At 38.7% G+C, this 19,621-nt stretch overlaps 1 protein-coding gene across 2 annotated transcripts in view; it reads right to left on the reverse strand.

The window, feature by feature from the left end:
• Positions 1-19,621, reverse strand: part of TRPM3 (transient receptor potential cation channel subfamily M member 3) — a 504,274-nt gene that overhangs the window by 222,778 nt on the left and 261,875 nt on the right. For both annotated transcript variants that reach the window (XM_045563926.1, XM_045563925.1), the window contains exon 6: positions 11,755-11,926. In XM_045563926.1, coding sequence (XP_045419882.1) covers positions 11,755-11,926 — 172 coding nt within the window. The remainder of the gene's footprint in view (positions 1-11,754; positions 11,927-19,621) is intronic.

The raw sequence follows: 19,621 nt of genomic DNA on the forward strand, positions 1-19,621 counted from the left end.
GCAATATCTTCTCATTGTGAAAAACACCAAACAGCTTTTGAAGGCTCAAAGTGAAAAGTGTCACTTCCCGTATTCCCTCCCTCACCTCAAGTCTCATAGAAACTGTAACTAATAATTGTTGATGTTTGTCCTTTCAGGTATTTTATAAACACATATATATATAATTTTTAAAAAACATAAATGTGATTACACTAAACATACAATTGTACTATTATGCAACTTTTAAATTAAGAAAAGAAAAATAATACCCCTGAATATCTTTCCATATGAGTCTAACAGAGCTATTGCATCACTTACAATACTTTCACAGTATTTCACTATGTGTCTACATATAATTTGTTTAACGAGTTGCTTACTGAAGAATCCTTAGGTTATTTCCACTTTATTACTATAAACAATATTATAGTAAATACATGTAGAATGAATTCCTAGAAGTAAAATTACAGGGGTAAAGCATATGTACATTTAATATTTAATAGGGGTAGCCAAATTGTCTTCCAAATAACATTTCCCTATTTATACACCCACCAAAAATTTGTAAGTGAATATTTCCATATATATTTTTTGACATTAAATATATTTAACCTTTAATTTTTGTCAATTTGGTAAGTTAAAAAAATTTCATTGTTTTAATTTTCATTTCTTACTTCTGAAAGGAGTTGATCATTTGTATTTTCTTCTCTATGATGTTCCTATTAATATATTTTGTCCATTTTCCTGTAAGGCTTTCCACATTTTTCTTTTTGATTTGTAGATGCTCTTTACATATTATGGAAATTAGCCCTTTGTCATAGTAGCAAATATTTTCTTTGCCGTTTGTTTTTTGAATTTGTTCATTGTATTTTCTAAAGGGGTGTTTAAACACTTAATTTATTTTCCACTGAAACCTAGCTTGTATGAACGGAAAAGTCACAATACCTATGAGTTTGGTATTATAAATTGATGAAAGACAAAGACACTAAGGCAAAACAGAGCAAAGAAATTGTTTTACATATAGAGTATCCGGAGAGGAAAGGCAAGGTTTATTTTCAAAGTTCTTGCTTGTGGAAAATCTGTACCACAATAGATATTCCTGGGTTTTGTTCACTTACCAAGATAGAAGGGAAATCTTAATTATCTGTAGATGTACCATTTAGGTTTGACTGAATAATGCAAGCTAAAACAAAAGAAAAACTAAAGTTGGATCACATGTATCTCAACTTCTAAAACAAAATGACCCAATACACTACTTATTGAAGAACTCTAGTAATTATCTTTTTGTATTTGTCATCAGCAAATACATACAATTATATATTTACTAGTATTCTGAAGGCTTCAAGAGCTCTTCAGCACTGACTGTATCTTGCCAAATTATTAGTTATCACTTAGGAGTTATTAAAGTGTAAGAATGCAAATTGAGTAATTGGTATAAGAAAGTTTTAAATTCCTCACATACTCTTCTGCTCATCAGAGTCAACGGAGTCAAAGGGTGGGCTGCTCCTATCCTCTAAGAAAGGTCTCTTGTCCTTTTCTTCCAGTACAGCCAAGGCTCAGTTATAACCTTTTCTTTCCAGGATGGATTGAATTGGGCAACCAACCTCCATTCTACTGCCCATTGCCGAGATTACAGTAATGTGTAGGCCACATAAAAGTTATTTTCCAGGATTCGTCATTGAAGCACTAACATCAAGAGAACAATGTCATAGAAACACAGAATCTGTTCTTCTATTTATTTTTAATATTCTGGAACTTAAAATGTTACTGAATGATGTGTAAGAAAATATGCGGTAAAGGATCCATTAAGGAATGCTCATGAATTATGCATGAAAGTGCATATATAATTGTTTTGAGCCTTAGTGGATCTGTTTCGGTTAGCTAACTTAAAAAGTTAATAAAACCAAGATCATCTAAAATAATCTATGTCATTTTAGACAGTTTGTCTCAACTGGGTTTCCAGAGCTAGTGCAAAGCCCTAGGTGAAGAGTGGGAAGGGCCAGATATGAACTGTAGCTGCAGGAGCTATTTATGGGCAGAATTCTCCAATGAGCATGTTCAGCATACAGACATATCTTATTTATGAATGGCAGATACATTTTATCTCATGTGCCAACTCCAGCCAATTCTTAATAACCACCTGGAATGCTGTGTTGAAAAAGTGTGGCAAAAACTACTAGCACCCCCCCCCAATACCTAGTCTTCCCTTCATTCATAGAGATAGGATTTTAGCCAGCTATGTGTTTGTCTAGAATAAAGACTATATTTTCTAATCCCCTTTTAGCTGGGTGTTAACATGTGACAAAATACTGACACATAGGATACAAACCACAGTGGTGTGGGGGACTTCCTCCTTGTGCCTTTAAAGGGAAGGGTTATGCCTTCTCTTGCTCTTTTTTCCTGACTGCTTCTGGCTGGAATGTAGAAATGATGGTGAGCTCCCATGGACCATGCAAACCAGAATGGCAGAGCAAAACAAAGGAGGAGTCTGAGCCCTCACAATTGTGAGTCTACCACGTCAGATCTGAACTCACCTTCAGAATAACATAGGAATAAGGAATAAAGCCTTTTCTCATTTAAGTATCCGTTATTCTGAGTCATTGTTACTGAGGCAGAACTCGTGTCCTCACTAAGGCCAAAAGGTTCTGAGCTGCATCAAAGCTCAGTGGGAAAAGTGTCATGCTAGGTTGGCAATGTTGGCCATGGGCAAAGGACCCAAAGACCTGCTGCCACCTCTAATCTCTTACTGTATGAATATATAAAATACAAATGACTCCAAAATGGAAAACGCTCCAGAAGAAAATTCTCATTAGCACCTTATACCCTCCTTTTACCATCTTCCTCTCTCTGTCTCTGTGCTACTGCTGACCACTCCAGGCTTGACCTCTGTATTTGGTAAAAATGCAAAGAAACGAGACTGGCTTAACAAACCTAGTAAGAATAAAAATAAATGACGTATGTAGTACTTATGATATATTACTTATATATAAATGACTACAATCTTTAAAAAGAGCTTCTCAGGAAATCAGATGTTTATTTCAATGATGTTGCCATTGTGAAAACATTTTTGGAATTTTTTGAAATTGTTATATTTCTTATAATAACATGACTGGGTCAAATCACTTAAAGTCTTTACCGAACACTTATTATGCACAACATAAATGTCAGTGTTGGTGTCAGAGACATTGGTAAATTTATGGAGTCTGCCAGCAGTGCTCTTTAGATAATCTCTGTCAAATTTCCACGATAAGTTGGCTTCATAATTTAACAGCGCAATACTAATGCATATAAGGGATTTACTATGGTCCACAGAAGTGAAAGCCATACACCAGAAATGGAACGTGAATTTTTTAAAAGCACCACTTCATGAATTTACCCATTCATTCAAGATTTATCTTACTACCCTGTCCCTTATTCCCAAAATACTTCTCAGTAACTTATAGATTAAAAATTAGAGTTCTCATTACATTTAATTTCTAACTCTTCATTCTGCTAGAACCTTGAATTATTAAATGACTCCCCAGGCAATCCCTTCTAGTGAGTAGGCTCTGAAGGGCCCATGGGCAAAGCAACTGCATTTCTGAGCCCTTGTCTCTACCCCCAAGTCAGCTAACTGTGGACTGTAGGACTTCTCTGAGCATCAAGGACTCTGACAGGAAAGCTCCCAACATTGAGCACATTTCTGGAGTCACTGAGCCTGACATATATAAAGCAGTGGAGCTGAGAGCGGGTGCTGTCGGATTGGAAATTCTGATCTGATTTACTTCATGAGTTAGTTCTGTCTGTTAAGCAGGTCGGTTTGTCTCTTCAAATGAAGAACAGCTTCCTTACAGCCACTATGGCAGAAAGGTCAATTCAAGTCCATTTACAGTTTTCAAACATGCTGAGAGCTCTAATATAGACAATGACTTTGATCCTTACCCAAGAGAGAACAAGTTTAAGACTCAGCACAAATGAAGTTAGTTGTGAAAGAACTCCCCAACAGCAAGTGATATTAAGATCTGAAGGAGGTACCAGGGCTGACATCCAGCCTTCACTGTGGAATTAGGGCACCAAAGTCTTCACAGGTTGTTAAACACGTATTCTGAGTCTCACTGCCATTCACTAGCGATGTTTCTTCTACACATGTCTTTAAACTTGGACAGACTGTCTTGGAAAGGTGTGGTCTTGACAAATGAACAGTGTGTTATTGGAAACATTTAGTTTAGAAAAAAAAAAAGAAAGAAAACTCCAGGGAACATTCTTAGAGTACTGTTTCCTTGGAGATGCTATTGGTGCTTGGGCCAGGCAACAATTCAAGTGAAACTGTCCTACATATCGCAGGATATTAGCATTCCTGTCCCCTCTCTCATGCCATTAATAAGCACCAGAAATTGTGACAACCCCAAATTCCCTCTCACATTTTTAAATGTTTCCTGGGGGAGGCAGTGTCATGGTAGCTGAGAATTCCTACAGCCATGTTTCAGAATTATCACCAAAAATGGTGGTAAAGGACACAGGATATAAATGATGCGGTCATGAGTATTTATTTCTGATTACGGAAATATCACATGCAACAACACACTTTAATTTGGTGTGTGTTACCTCAAAGAGAATGAGGCTTTTAAAGCAAAATCTCCTGTAACCAATTGGATTTGACCCACTTTGACTCACCTGTGTACTTGCATGTTCGTGGTGTTCATATATCATACAACTCGGTGGAAAGGGGAAATATTTATTTCCCACTAGAAAGCACAACTTATTAGGGATGACATTCTGTCCTACTGGGAGACATTAGTATCATTGTTGTTAGTTTATGTGAGTAAGCACACAATCATATATAGATAGGTGTGCTGGCTTAGGAACTTTATAATAAAGCACATTTTTTTTCCAGACACTTCTAAATACCAATATCCTCAAATACCAGATTTGATTATACTTTATGAATTCTGCCATCATTTCTGCTACTTGTTTACTTAGAAATGCCAAGCCCATTTTAATTTACTGCTTTAGAGAATAGTACTCCAGGTGGCTTCATGAGATGAGGCCATGTTCAAATGTCAGACGTTACTCTTGGGCAAGGAGGGAACAAAGCATCACATTCCCTTAAAAGCAAACCTTGAAAATAGCAAAAGCACTAGTTATGGAAATCTAAACCTACCCAGATACCACTATCAATTAATATTGCAAAATTGGTATATCTATAAGGGCTGCTATGGAGAAATAATCCCTTAGATTGGATTAAGTCTGACATAGATTTCATTTTCAAGTAGGGAGATAATAAGGTCAGAAAATTTTAGTCTCTTAATGAAATTTCCTACACCCAAGTCTGATGTTCACAATATAATTTGATGTGCAATCCAAATAAAATTTCCATATAGCCAAACCTCAAATAACATTCAAATACAAAATAATAAAACCTTAATCAAATGGAGCTCAAAGATAAATAGATTACTGTCTTCTCCCTCTCCTTTTTGAATAAAATGGTAAATTACAAGAGGAAAATCTGATAGTAGCCCAAATCTAAGTTTTTAAGATATAGTCTGGGCCAATTCACATTTAGCCTGAGTTCCGATGCCTCCCACAATCCTAACTGACATTTATGATTACTCTGAGACACTGATACCTCTTGAATCTCTAAAGAAAGCTGGAATTTTCTCTATTACAGTCTGTTTACTAAGGTAGGAGGGACAACGACAGTTTAGAATATATTATAAACAATATAGAAAAAATAAAAGCGTTTTCTGGTTATTGCTGCAATGACCAAGAAATTAAGTCAATTGCTCCTTAACAAGTAAGATTAATAGAGGCTTGAAGACGTGGCAAAATATAATTTTAAGTCTTTGTGTTCCCTGGCCCGTTTCTGTAACTAAAAGGTGTACGTGGTTTCTCTTTAACAAGGAAAGGCAGGTCATGATTTGTGGTAAAGATATTTTGATGAACGCCTTGGTCTCTGATGGGCTTTGAGGGAGGGGGTCTGGGTCTGAGGTTGGGACCTACTGCAGTGAGGCTCCACAGACACGGCCGTGGTTTCCCACTGGGAGACCACTGCACCATGGAGGAGGCAGGAAGGGAACCAAAGTTTCTGAACTTCCACAGGCCAGAATCCTTTCATATGTTGACTCCTTTAATCACAACACTGAGGAATTATTATCCCTGGTCCACAGATGCAGAAACCAAGCCTGAGAGAAATACAATAACTGGCCTAAGGTCACAGAGCCATGATCACCTTAACTCCCAGGTCTACCTGCCACTGTCAGCTTAGACCACTGGCAACAGGCAAAGACTTTCTCTTCTCCCAAAAGTTACATTCTTCCCTTCAAACCCTTAAAAAGGAAATCACAATTTCTGGGGATTTTTCAATCTTCATTTCCAAGAATTGCAATGTAACATTTGTTTTAAATAGATTTTGGCTAGCTGAGAGTAGAACTTGGGACTGGAAAAGATGATTGTCAAATGTTTGAGATAAATTTTAGCATGCAATATTGTATTTCTTAATTTTTATTTTTTGAAAGAATTGTTAAAGAATTCTTGAATCAATATATGCCATGATGTTGCTACTGAGTTAAGGAGATATTTTTAAAATCTAGCCTAGGTATGGCCAACAGAAGTTTTAAAAAAATGCTTTGGTGCTAAAATAATTATGAATGAAATGCTATGCTGTCTTGATCTTCTTCATAATTTTCCAGAGGAGGAAGTAGATGGTTATATGGATAGAGGAAATAAGATTGACCATGGGCTGATAAATGGGTGATAGTTACAGGGTGGTTGTAATAATATTCTGTAATTTTTATATTTGTTTGAATATTTTAATAATAAAATTTTTATAAAATATATGCTTGGAGTTTTAAATTCTCATCAGGGTACATAGATACTACTTTCTGGAATCGTGCCTTGGTACTCATTCTTTCAGCTAACACAGAATTATTGAACAGCTGTTCAAACTATATATATTCAAACTGTGAATATATTCCTAGTAATATGCTAAATTGATTTAACTTATGTGAATATGTGAACAGCAATAAAATGAATATTAAAAATTATTTATTATGGACCTTTGTTTACTTAAACACTTCAAAGGCGTGGTCACTTTTGATATATCACTTAGCCATCTCTCTGCACCTTGGTGTGATCTTTTAGATTAATGATTTTGTGTTCTTTTAAATGCCAGACACATTTCTTTCATCCATAGACATGAATGGTACTCTAGGGACATGGGTCTATAGAGAACCTCTTAGCCTCTCTCCCTTGCCGCTCTCTCCCTCTTTCTTCCTTGCCAGGAAAAATCCCAAATTGATGCCTATTCTACCACTGCAGCTGAAGATGGCTGGAACAAACCCACACAGCACTGATGATTTACTCTACTTTAAGTTTACAACTACAAATATCAAGTGGGCTGCATGGCAATCCTACATTTTCCCAGTCTGTTCAATATCTTAGTCTCTAAACTGAATGTAGTTCTTTTCTGTCTCTAAATCTATACCATCTCATCTTTCACACTGTCAGCCAATGGCCTCATGTATTATTTTATTTAGATGTAGAAGCTATCTATAAAGAACCACCTGGTCTTCCCACCAGAAAATGTTCTATCCTACCCACATCCGCGCCCAAATACTCTGCCTTCCCTCCTGTTCTTCATTTGTGCGTGGAATTTCACCCCCTCCCATCTTCTCAAGGACTTTGCTCAAATTCCCTAGAGATTGGTCCTCAATCCCCCGTACTTTTCTATAAACGCTTACTCCGTAGGGGCTCCCATCTAGTGTCATTGTTGTAAGGATGCATTGGTGCCTCTAAGGATGACTATCCAGCATCCTTGATGTATCTATTCCTTATCCTGGATGCTCAATTCATTACCAAGCCCTCTTGAGCTCTATCTTCAAAATATATCTTAGGAAAAATATTGTATAATGCCATTTATATGAGGCATTATAGAATAGGCAAATGCATAAAGACAGAAAGTAGAATAGTGGTTACCAGGGGCTGGGGGAGGGCCTGAAGTGGAGGCAGTTATTTAATGAGTACAGAGTATCAGCTTGGAATGATGAAAAATTTTGGAGATGGATGATGGTTATGGTTGCACAACAACATGAATGTACTTAATGCCACTCAATTGTACACTTAAAAATAGTTAAAATGGTAAATTTTAGGTTATGTATATTTTACTACAACTTGTTTTACTAGCTCTACTGCTGCCATCCTTATTCAAACCCTTGTCACTTCTCACCTGTATAATTGCTGTTGCCTCCTGAAAGCATCTCCTTGCTTTTAATTTTGTCCCTAACCTCAGTCTAATCTCTACACACAACAGCAGAGTGTTTTAAAGCATAATAAAGATCTATGCTAAATATTTATTTGCTAAAGGAATGATGAGAATTGTTCCTTGCGTATTAAATTTGGACTTTAGAAGATTGCAGATGGGAGAGCATTGTGAAGCAGGTAACAGCTCGTGTCCAAAAGGCTTCTCTTTTGTCATCAAAGCTCATCAATAAGCGATGACAATGCTTCAGTCCTGACCGTTGGCAGTAGGAATGCATAGGGGTGGTGGGGGGCGGGGGGCGCAATGAAATGGCTGAAGCCAGAGTGTGGAGAAGAAGGTCAAACTCAAACACTGGTGCTTGTGATGTTATCAGTGATCACCATCATGTTGATGAGAAAAGGGTTTACGGGTCTTCTGAGCAGTATTCACTTAATATTTAAGGGAAATATTCTTCAGTATCTCATGCTATTTATGTAAGAAAACAGGCTTGTTGCTAGGTTGCTGCAGTACTAAGGTCACCTGTAAGTGATGAGGAGAGGGGATGGCATTTCAATGAGGAGAATGCTGAGTGTGTTCAGGTATCCCTGGGACCACCCTGAGTTTAAGAGGTGGTGGACAGTGTTACTGTGCTACAGTGTCTCATTTTTGGGAAACTGAAGTTTCATAGTCGTATTTCAGATTTCCTAAACTTTTGAGGCAGGAAATGAGAAAGTAAATGGAATTTTTAGGATGAACTTATAGAATAAAATTTTATTTTTAGAAGGAAGAACCACAGGGTTTCCGGATTAGAAAGTAGATTTGCTGTTCTAAAATATTGACTGGGGATGGCATGAAAGGTTTGTATTTGCAGTTTTGCTGTTTCATGTGATGGCCAAGTCAACTCTGTACCCGTGTTTCTCAGTTCTGTTCTGGGGGCTTCTGTGTTCTCAGTGGGCACTTTGCTCTGACACTAACCAAACAGAGACCTCAACGTCCTGCTCTATGTACTTCAAAGAGCCTGGGTCACTTTTTACCCTCTGAGGAGCTTGCTGCTCCCTCCCTGCTTTGGGGGGTGAGCACAGTAAGGAGGAGTTGATCTAATGACTTATGAGTCACTCACTTGAAGGGCAAGTCATCATCTAAGTTTGCCTCAGCCCAGGGGGCCCAGGGACATGGGACTTTCAGTGCTGAACATGAGAAAGGCCCAGGCAAACTGGGACAAGCTGGTCACCCTACACTATTAAGTTCAGGGGTAAAACTGGAGCTAACTCCTGGCATCATCCACTACAGCTCACAGGCAAATTCCTAACCCTGTGCCCTTTAACTTCCTGTGACCTCAGGCATCTCCCTTACCATTTAATCACATTCACTGAACGGGAGTCTGTGGGTTTCTACGAAGCCATAAATACAGTTCTCAAAGTAAGTTCTCTGGTAGGTGGGTTCATGCCTCTCCTCTACTTTGTACCCTAGACCCCTGACTGGGTCCCCACTTGTCAATGTGCCCATGTGCCGCTACCTGCTTTGATAAGCTAGCAAGGGGCTGATGTCTCCATGAATAGGATGTGACGTATCCCTGGTGATCTACCCAAGGACTGGCATCTGGTGGTGGCTCCTCCAGCTTCGCTGACCCCCTGACCAGCTGTGGTGGCCTGCTTTTCAGCTCCTCGCTGCTGGGCTCTGCTCCCTGAGCCTGCCCTGCAGGGCCACCCCCACATACAGCACCTCTGCCAGCTTTGGAGAAAGGCACCCCTCTGGGCACATAAATTACAAAAGGGCGCTCCCTCTGGCATAACCAATTAGAAGATGGTACCATTTCCTCTGAGCAGCCAGGAAGCACAAGGCTTGACTGACAGAGCCCTGGCTGGGCTTTAACCCCAGCTCCCAATCCCTGTGCTGTGTGTGTAACTCACACGACCACACATCCAGCTCTGCTCTCACACACCAGGCCTGGCACAATGACATGCTTTGCCTGTCTAGGCGGGTTCTGTCTCACTACCGAGCACTGAACTTGACCCTGAATTTATTCCTGGTCTCCCTTCTCCCATCTCCTTCAGCTACCAGCTCACTCCTATTTAAGCTCTCGTTTTTAACCCTATGGTATAACAAAAATAATGCTGTAGCTTATGAAAAAATCTAAGTAGATAACACTGATTACATAACATCTGCTCTCTCCATCAAATATTGTAATGAAATTCAGTTTTAATATTTACAGGAAACCCCACCACCCATTGATAAAAGTGCTTTGTTACATTTGATCTCTGCTGATCTCTGGATCAGTTTTCTTTACTCTTTTTTTTTTTTTTTTTTTACCCCCCAAAAGATGTTCACTAAGGGATAATGCTGTGTTTCTTCTTTCCAAAGACAGTTGGGGAAGGGAGTTTCCTAATACAATTTTTATTTCAAACCCAGGCCAAAATTCATGATTCCAGACTTCATTGTGAAAAAATATGAAAGCATAAAACTTGACTGCTTAAACACTGGTAGGCCTTAAAAAGTAGAATCACAAAAGAGGGTATGGGAAGGAGAAGTTGTGGTCTGATAGGTCTCACATACCAGTTTTGGGATGAAGTGGCTATAGCAAGGAAGATCCATTTGGGATAGTCGCAGAGAAAAGTTCAGAGAAGAGACAAGGGATTTGGACAAGTTGAATCACATTACAATGAATTTTTGAAAAGTAATCTAGCCAAAGAGTATCTTTTGTTCTTTGGTATGGTAGGCTTTGGAATTTCAATTAATTAGATCAAAGTTTCCCGATCGGATATGTAATTACTACAAAGTTTGAGTTTGCCATGAAGCCTCACCTGTTACTTTATAAAAACAAATTGAATTTTATTTTGTAAGAAAAGACAGTAGATTGTTTTCACACCTCAATCACATTTAAATGCAAGCCACTTAGTGATCTGCGGAGCATTGCTGCTTTTATGATGCTACCTTTTCATAGTTAAAACAAATGTTTACACAATAAACACACCGTAGAGCACATAAGTACTGAAGAGGTAATGTTAGTGTAACCATTTGATATGTACTATGCGGTTTGCATGCATACACACATATATCTAAATACACATGTATCTAGAGGCAATGAATGAAGACAGATATAAAATTAAGAGACAGAAATAAAATTTCATCAAGATAATTTCACACGATGCTTTAGTTTAGAGAATACTCAGTTCCCTTGAAATGCCCTCACACAGCCAGAGCTATACTAAGACCAAAACTTGATTTTTTTTTCTTTTTTTTTAGCCAAAAAAAAAAAAAAAAAGCTTAGTTCATAGCAACAATTTTTTCTTGAGTGCTTTTCCTCCCCAGAGTACTGTGTAAAGGGTATAGGAAAAGTTTAGAATGAAAGCTTATCTGCCTTCACAAACCTCAGTTCCTACATATCCAGTTGTCCTCCTCCGGATGTCTTCCTTTCATTCTAACCACTAACCCCGTAGAAATAATGGCCTGTGTTTGAAACTTGCTCAACTTTTTATAGTATTGCTGCATGGTGTACTTAAAGTTATTCACTTTCAACACACTTCTTATGAGGCATGACAGCGGGAACAGCAGCCCAGCCTACTTACTTGTGTTTATCTTCTGGAGTGAAATATGCTTTTCTAGTTGTCTCCGGAGTTTCACCTCTGCCCCATATTTTCCAGTGGTCCCATTGTCGGCCAGAATGAAATGGGAATGCATGCTGTTGAGAACCGTGAGCTTGCTCATGGGGTTGGACATGGTTTGGTATGGCCGGACAACCTGCAAGGTATCATAAGGAAGAGGCAGAAGTCAGAGAAAAGAAAACAAAATATGAAAAAGAAAATCAGACAGAGGAAAGAGAGAAAGAACATCGTTTTTTGGTATGGTGCAGCTATAGTCTACGTCCTCTTCCTGGTATTGCTTTGGGATAGAAGCAAGATTTATGGTAAATTTTCATTTGAAGTAAGACTATGCTTAAAGGAATATTTATTTATTCAGAAAATAGAGTTGGTGCTTTCACTGTACTCAAAAACTGGCATGGCAATGATTGTTTCATATTGAAGTTAATGTTTTATTTGCTAAAGAACCCCAAATAATTTTTAAATCTAGTTATTTTGTTTCTTTCCATTCCCTACCATGTCTATACTTTAATGGGCACAGCAGAACAGTCATGATTCTAGAGAACAGTGTAGGTAATGTGATCTTTTCTCTCAAACCCATTCAGTACTCTGAAGGTCCATTATTCAAAATCAACACTGCTCTTATTAGATATCCCATTTAAATGGAAATCTTGATTGCCAAATAATTGTCTCATGAGACAAATATGAATCAGGCCCAAACTGTTCACCTCCGTCTCATTCTACCTTTTTTGTTGTTGTGTAATTCATGGTGAATTACGCTACCTAAAATAGAGCAATTTCAGTGTGGTCTTTCACAGTTTTGGTATAAAAAGAAATGCAATACCTATTGTGAGCTAGTTGCTTTATACACATTATCAATATTCTTTGCAACAATCCTGCAAAGTAGATGATGTTATGTTCATTTTATAGATGAAGAAACTAAGAAATGGAAAGGTAAGGTAAGTTTTCCAAGAGTTTACTACACATACAACCAGAATTCACGGTCAGGTCTGGCTGATCCCCAAATCTATGTTCAGTTCCCTATCTTGCACTGCTTAGACCCAATAGAAACATAAGACGATGTGTTGGAAATCTACTCCTAAAATATTCAGGTAGGAACTTCACTCAAAACTATGAAAAGGGAACATTCAGTAGGCTCATTGTTATTTGGTCTCAGTATAGCTATCACTGTACTGAATCATCAAAACTGACAGGACAGAAATGCTACTGGGTTTTTACTTCTGTGCCATTGTGCAGTGTGTACATTAATTATAGAGTTGAGATGCTCTTGCTCTTTTTCAGTATGTAATAACTCACTATGAAAAGCTATGGTAAGATTGAATAGTTTGTTAAAGGAATTACAAAGTGATTTAGTAAGGGCATTCTTCAATAGTTAAGATCTCATATAAGTCATTTTTTAGACTTTGATGCTGATTCAAAACTCTGACGTTTCTATGTGCCTGGCAAATAAAACCTACTCAATAAATAGTGAATGAATGAATAGGCAAACTTGAGATAGACACACTTTTGTTCAAAACTGAAAAAAAAAAATCCTCTTTTCTGAATTGTTTGGGAATTGGTCTAATTAAAATATAAAATGTGTGTATAATTCTGAGATTTGAAATAGTCTTCAGTCCTATCAATATGTGCCCCATTTGTCAATGTGGCATTACTATAACGTTAATTCATAGCTTTATTTTAGTTGGCTTTTATTGATAAAGGAAGCCCATAACTTTTTGATTATTGCCTCTAGTAATTGCATGGAGCAGTCATCAATTACTCCTTTGTCTAGATGAGTGCATTTAGAGTCCCCTAAAATATAGAGACAGTGGTTTGCTAATCCCATACTGAGTTCTCTATCACTGGTTTCTTGTGGTTGAATTTCCTATTTTGTTGCTACTCATTTTTGATCATAAAACATTCATTCTACAGCAGAGTGCAAGTTAATAAATATTAATGCTTTACTGAAAAAGGCCTAGCAGAAGGACTTTCTCCTACTCTTAAAGTGCTTCTGCATTGTGATTTTGGACAAAAGAAAACACTTTAGTTACTGTTCTCTCTTTTCTAATAACAGTTCCCACAAGACTCCACGTGAAGGAGGGGGAAGACCCAAAGCAGTTTGTGAAAGGCAGAGAACAGTGGATTTTCTAGAGGAGAAAAAGTGTGTGTGATAGTGCACCCCAGACATCTGTGCTGGCTAAGACACGAGTGCATGTTTTTTAATTCCTAGGAACCTACATAAAGACTATCAGTGAAAGTGAAATTTTTAAACAAATAAAGGAATGAAAAGGATTCTGGCCCAAGCTGATGTATCTGAGAATAAAAGATCATTAAATAATCTGTGTTCTATATACAGTATCTGTTTCCTCCATTACTGGATTCCAAGGACATTGGTGCTTCCGTCTTCTGACTTTGACCTTCTTTTCTCGTGAAACATAGCTCAGCCGCTCTTTGGGAACACTGCACATCTGAGTCAGTCATGGCAAGAAGGTCAAATTTACAGTATCATTCATGAATTTTAATTTCTTCACCTCACTGATCCTCATTTCTTTTGATCTTATATGAAGGCAAGTTAAAGGTGGTCATATATTGGCAGAGAGTTTGTCTGCTGAATAATAGGGGATATAAATCTGAAAAATAAATAAAATGCCCCATTTTATTTTTCAGTTATTATTGGAGGAAGACGTGCTGAATCCTGGAACAATCCTGAACATATGAATCTTAGAAACTTGTTTGAATCCCAGTTCTTTTAATGGCTGTGTGAATCTCTCACTTTTTTGATTTCCAAAAGGGAAATGATAAAACCGCTTACCTAATGGGGATTAGTTGGGATTATATGTGCAAAGTACCTGGCACCATGCCTGGCTTCTAGTAGGCACTTTATAAATATTAATATTAATTCCTTTTCTAGCTCTATTCTAGTTTTACCGACTCCAAGCTGATTTTCCGGTTGCAAACTACTGATCAAACTGAAATGATAATGAGATAAACAGTGACTTTTGTTTTACCCAAGAGATTTAAATCAATGCAAGTAAAGAGAAAAAAAAAATCAGCAATCTGTTGGCCAAATATACAAAGTGTTTTTTCTTTGCCATGTCCTCCCAAGCATCTAAGAGGGTGATGGTCTGGAACTATATGCGGATTAACTGCAAAGTTAGAAATAACTCCCCAAATACTTCAGAGGAATGCAATTTGGTCTAACTTGCCTACAAAATCCATTTAGTCTTCTTCATCACAAACACACCAGCAGTCTATTTTTGTTTGAGTTATATTTGCATATCTACAAAAGATTTGCTGATCTTCCTGTTATGTTTCCCAAATAGAAAAAAATAATGTCTTCCTATAACATGAATACAAATGAATTTTTAACTTTCTCTGGAGAAATTCTGGAGGTAATGCAACCATTTTCATTGTTAAGAGCTCATAAAAAGAGGGCAACTTTTTTGGAAGAGTGCGTGTGTGTGCAAGGGGGTGGTGAGTAAGAACAGGTGTGACATATTCACAGTTTGTAGGTATATTGGATTACTGTAGCATGTTTCTCAGACACGGTTTCCTGAGAAAATTAAGTCCTAGTGCCCTGGAGCATCCATTGCATGTAATGCATCACTATCTCTCCTAAGAATATAGGACAGTCACTCAAATTATTTTCTGTGTTTTGTAGTTCAGGTAAGGAACCTGAGTTGAGAAAGGCTGAATGATGTCTGAAAGGCCTTTATCAGGTGAGTTTTCATGATTTGTAAATATAGTAGTATCTATACTTAGAAGAGAAATTTGCTTAGAAATGGATTTTAGGCACTTAGTACTCTCTGATTACCATGGGACAGAACACCTCTAAGTAATGATGTTGTGTCTCCCTTTCTTGTCCCTAAAGATAAATGAGAGAATTCTTCATTTAGTAATCCATGGTATACCACTTAGTACTGGCTGACTGACAAAATTCTGGTTCCAAGGCCTCGGTATCCCTTGACTTTTAAACAAAGAATCCCTGCAACGTGAAATGAGGGCTATTTAAGGGGTTCTCGGAGATAAAGTCCCTTTTATATAAGGCATTAGTAGGACGTCACCATTGTCAGGGAAGGGATTGACTCAGAGACACTGAACTATGGAAAACTGAATGTCCTTCATGTGCTGGTGCCAGGGTGCTGCGTTTATGCTTCCTGGATGGGCTTAGATCAGTGATTCAGAAACTAATCTAAGACACCTGCTTGAATTTTCCTAGATATTTTCATGCATGTTCTGGGCTCACCCAGGAGTACTAAGCAGGAAGTCAGGAGATGGGGAGGGGGGCTCTAGGTCTAGTTCCCCTAGTTACTAATTCGTGACCTGGAGCAAGTTTCTGAATTCATTTACTCCTTCCTTTACTCACTCATCAAGAATCTCTTGATGAAATACAGTATGCAGTAAATATTGTGTTGGCTTAAGGAGATACATAATCACACATCTAGATAATATCTCATAATAAATGTTCAAAATATGCTCATTGAAAGAAACATTTTGGACAATAGTTTTCTTATCTATAAAATAGAAGACTTGACTGTAATTTCTGATGGCTTTCTACCACTAAAATTGAACCTGGACAGCTTGTGTTAAAAAGTACATTTGTTCTTTTTAAGTTCCTGCAGAACAATGACCTTCCATGTGCTTCCATGGGTGTTAGCTACAAAAAAAAAAAAAAAAAGAAAAAAAGTAAAAAAAAAAAAGTAGTACTCTCATATCCTGAGTCTCTTCGATTTTATGGTACTTTCTACAATGAAAAGGCAGGTGGGTCACTAAGCACTCCTTTCTGAACAAAATTGAACTGGACTAAATCAGGTTTCTGTGCCATCAATCACGGGACTTCTGCAATACCGCTACCTAATGAGTTGTATATCAACATGCCCCTGGCAAGTGGCCCAAAGAGTTATTTTTTCTCTCCTAATAGCACCATGGTTTTAATTTAGGCTGGAAGAAAATTAGCATTTATTGACCACTTATTGCATGCCAGGCATTGTGATAGACAATTTCCCATGGATTAATCCATTTCATGCTTATTTTATAGCAGGAGCCATAGGGGTTCAGAAAGGTGAGGTGTCTTGGCCAGATTTGCCCCACTTACCACACTCATGTAAACCACATGTAGATCTTAAATTCCTTTACAGGCCAGGGTACATTAGAGGGAAGACTGAGGATCCAGTCTGATTTTAAATTTATAGAGGATATTATGGTTGGTTTTGCTGTTGGACATTTTTGCCAGTGGCTCAGCTGGGCATTAAAATCCTTCTGACAGCTGATCAGATTATTTCCAGATGATTCATCTAGAACTGTATGTATGCAGAGGTCAGAGAAAGCACCAGCCGGCAGCAGAATGGGGTTGTGCTTTGGAGAAAGAGAAACAAAAGGAGTGGCGAGGTTTTCTGAGGATCAGGCATCCATTTCTGGAAGGGAAGAGGGGATACCGCTGAGAAGTGGGAAGCAACCTCTGTGTCTGAGATAAAGGAACATGGGGACTGAGAGAATGGAATGAAAAAAAGAAAGGCTCTGTGTGTCTTCATAATCACAGAGAGGCCTTGAGCCAGCAGGGATGCTGGCTGATTATTTCCTATTCAGGCAGCTCAGCTGTAAGTGTAGGTAGAAAGGAGGCTCATGTGGAAACCCAGATGAGCAATTCAAACAAGAAACCAGCAAACCCAGGCATCCATTTCCAAAGAGCGCCCAATACTTTAGCTGTGTGACTCCCACTAAAATCCATGGGAGAAACAATTACGTCTTTCTGCAGCACTTTGAAAATGTGTCCTCAATTTGTGCGTGGCAGAGAGCAGCACAGTCCTCATTTCAGACTTTGCACTCGCATGGACTCACTCCCTCTGTCCCATCCTGAGCAGAACCCTGGACCATTCAGCGACAAGACCCACTGGCAGCGGAAACAGGCTCTTGAGTTCTCAACAGAGGCTACTCTTCCTCTAGAACTTACCAGGTACCAATGTTCAGAAATTCTTTGAAACTCTTCCCTTAGTCTAGGTTGGATTCGGTGACTCACTTCTAAGGGATAGAATAAAACAGAAGTGCTGGTAGATGACTTCTAAAACTAGGTCATAAAAGGGTTCCTCTTAGTGCTGTCGCAGATCTCTTACTCTGGGGGAAGCTGGCATGCTGTGAAGACAATATATAGCAGCCGTATGAAGAGTTCCACACGGCCAAGAACTCCTACCAACAGCTATGAGTGAGTCATCTTGGAAGAGGGTGCTGTAACCCCATTTGGTCCTTTGGATGCTGCTGCCCAAACTGCCATCTTGACTGTGTGTGACCTCAGGGAGGACCCCAAGCCAGAACCACCCAGATAAGCCGCTCACACATCCCTGCCCCTCAGAAACTGTGAGATAATCAACATTTGTTGTTTGAGCCATTAAGTTTGGGGTAACTTTTTTTTACACAGCAATAGATAACTATCACAATAGTGTATTATTATCTTCCTTCTTTAAGGCTTCAAAATGTATCATCTCTCCTTTATTCTGGACAGGTTGATGCATCATAATTTCATGGCCCCCAGCCCCCCTACCCTGCCCTGCTTGGGTTCTCTGTGCTGCCTGTCATTCCTTTCCAGGGCTCTGATCAGTTCCGGTTTCTGTTCCGTTGCCATGGTGACTAACTCTCCTCACACCCGAACACCATCCCTTCTCCCTTTGGTACGTGATCTGACCCCTGCTCCTACACACTTGCCAGTCGGGTGACCCTGTGAAAGTTATTTATCCTCCATGTCTCAGCATCTTCATATGTAGATAGAGAATAATAATAATTATAATCACCTAATTAACTATTGTAAGGATTAACTGAGATATAAAACTCATAGAGCAATGAAGTATGAACCCAAATAAATGAGAGCTGTTATTATTATAAAGAATCAGTCTTGGTAATAGATAAGGATATGGTCTTTGGAGCTCGTGGCCTAGTTTTAAATCCCAGTAACATCCTTTGCTAGTCATGGAACACTGGGCAAGTTACTTCATCTCTTAGTGTTTAGTTTTAAAAATGGGGAGGATGATAGTAATACTAAAAAAAATGTCAACTTCTGAGTGCTATTGTGAGAATTAAATGAGTTTGTTTATGCAAAAGTGCTTAGAAGGGTGCTGACATTAGTGAGCTCTACAAAAGTGTTGATATTATTGTTGTTGGTGTAGTTATTGTTATTATTACTATTTTAGTGATAAACAATAAACTTCCAGGCTAAAGCTCCTTCAACATCCTGACACCAACCCTCTGCACGTGTATTCTTTCCTCTTCTCCTTCAGTTACAAGTGTACCTGGGGTTAACCTCTCCTTGGCTCTGGACCCATCACCTCACAGCCCTTCGAGGACTTGTCATCAGTGGTCTCCTCTTTATCCCCATGCCCCTTTCTACCACCAACACATCAACAAACCCGAGAGTCTCCTCATCTTAAAGAAAAAAAAATGCCTCCAATGATGGCTCCCTCTGGCTACCCATATGTCTGCTCCCTGTCATGGCCAAATCTCTGAAAGGTTTGTCTCTGCTTCTCCATGTCTTCTCCCTCCTCATCCCATAGAAGCGTGCATGCCTCCTCATGGTTGTTCTGACACAGCTTTGACCAACAGTGTTGATGATGTCCATCTTGATGGGATGGATGGGTGCTCCTAGGTAACATTGTCTTTCTTAAGCCTCTCAGTAGTCTTTGGCATTGCCCTTCTCAGTCCTTCTGAAGGATTCTTCCCTTGGCTTTCCTGCTTCTTTCTGGCCTTGCTCCTACGTCTCAGACATTTCTTTGGTCTCCTTTGCAGGCTGCTTGTCTTCTGCTCATCCACTAAAGGTTGGGGATCCCCAGGAGCCAGGTGTAGGACCTTCTTTTCCTCACTCTGTACACTC

This window comes from Lemur catta, chromosome 10 (genome assembly GCF_020740605.2).
Source record: "Lemur catta isolate mLemCat1 chromosome 10, mLemCat1.pri, whole genome shotgun sequence".
Lineage (NCBI taxonomy): Eukaryota > Metazoa > Chordata > Mammalia > Primates > Lemuridae > Lemur > Lemur catta.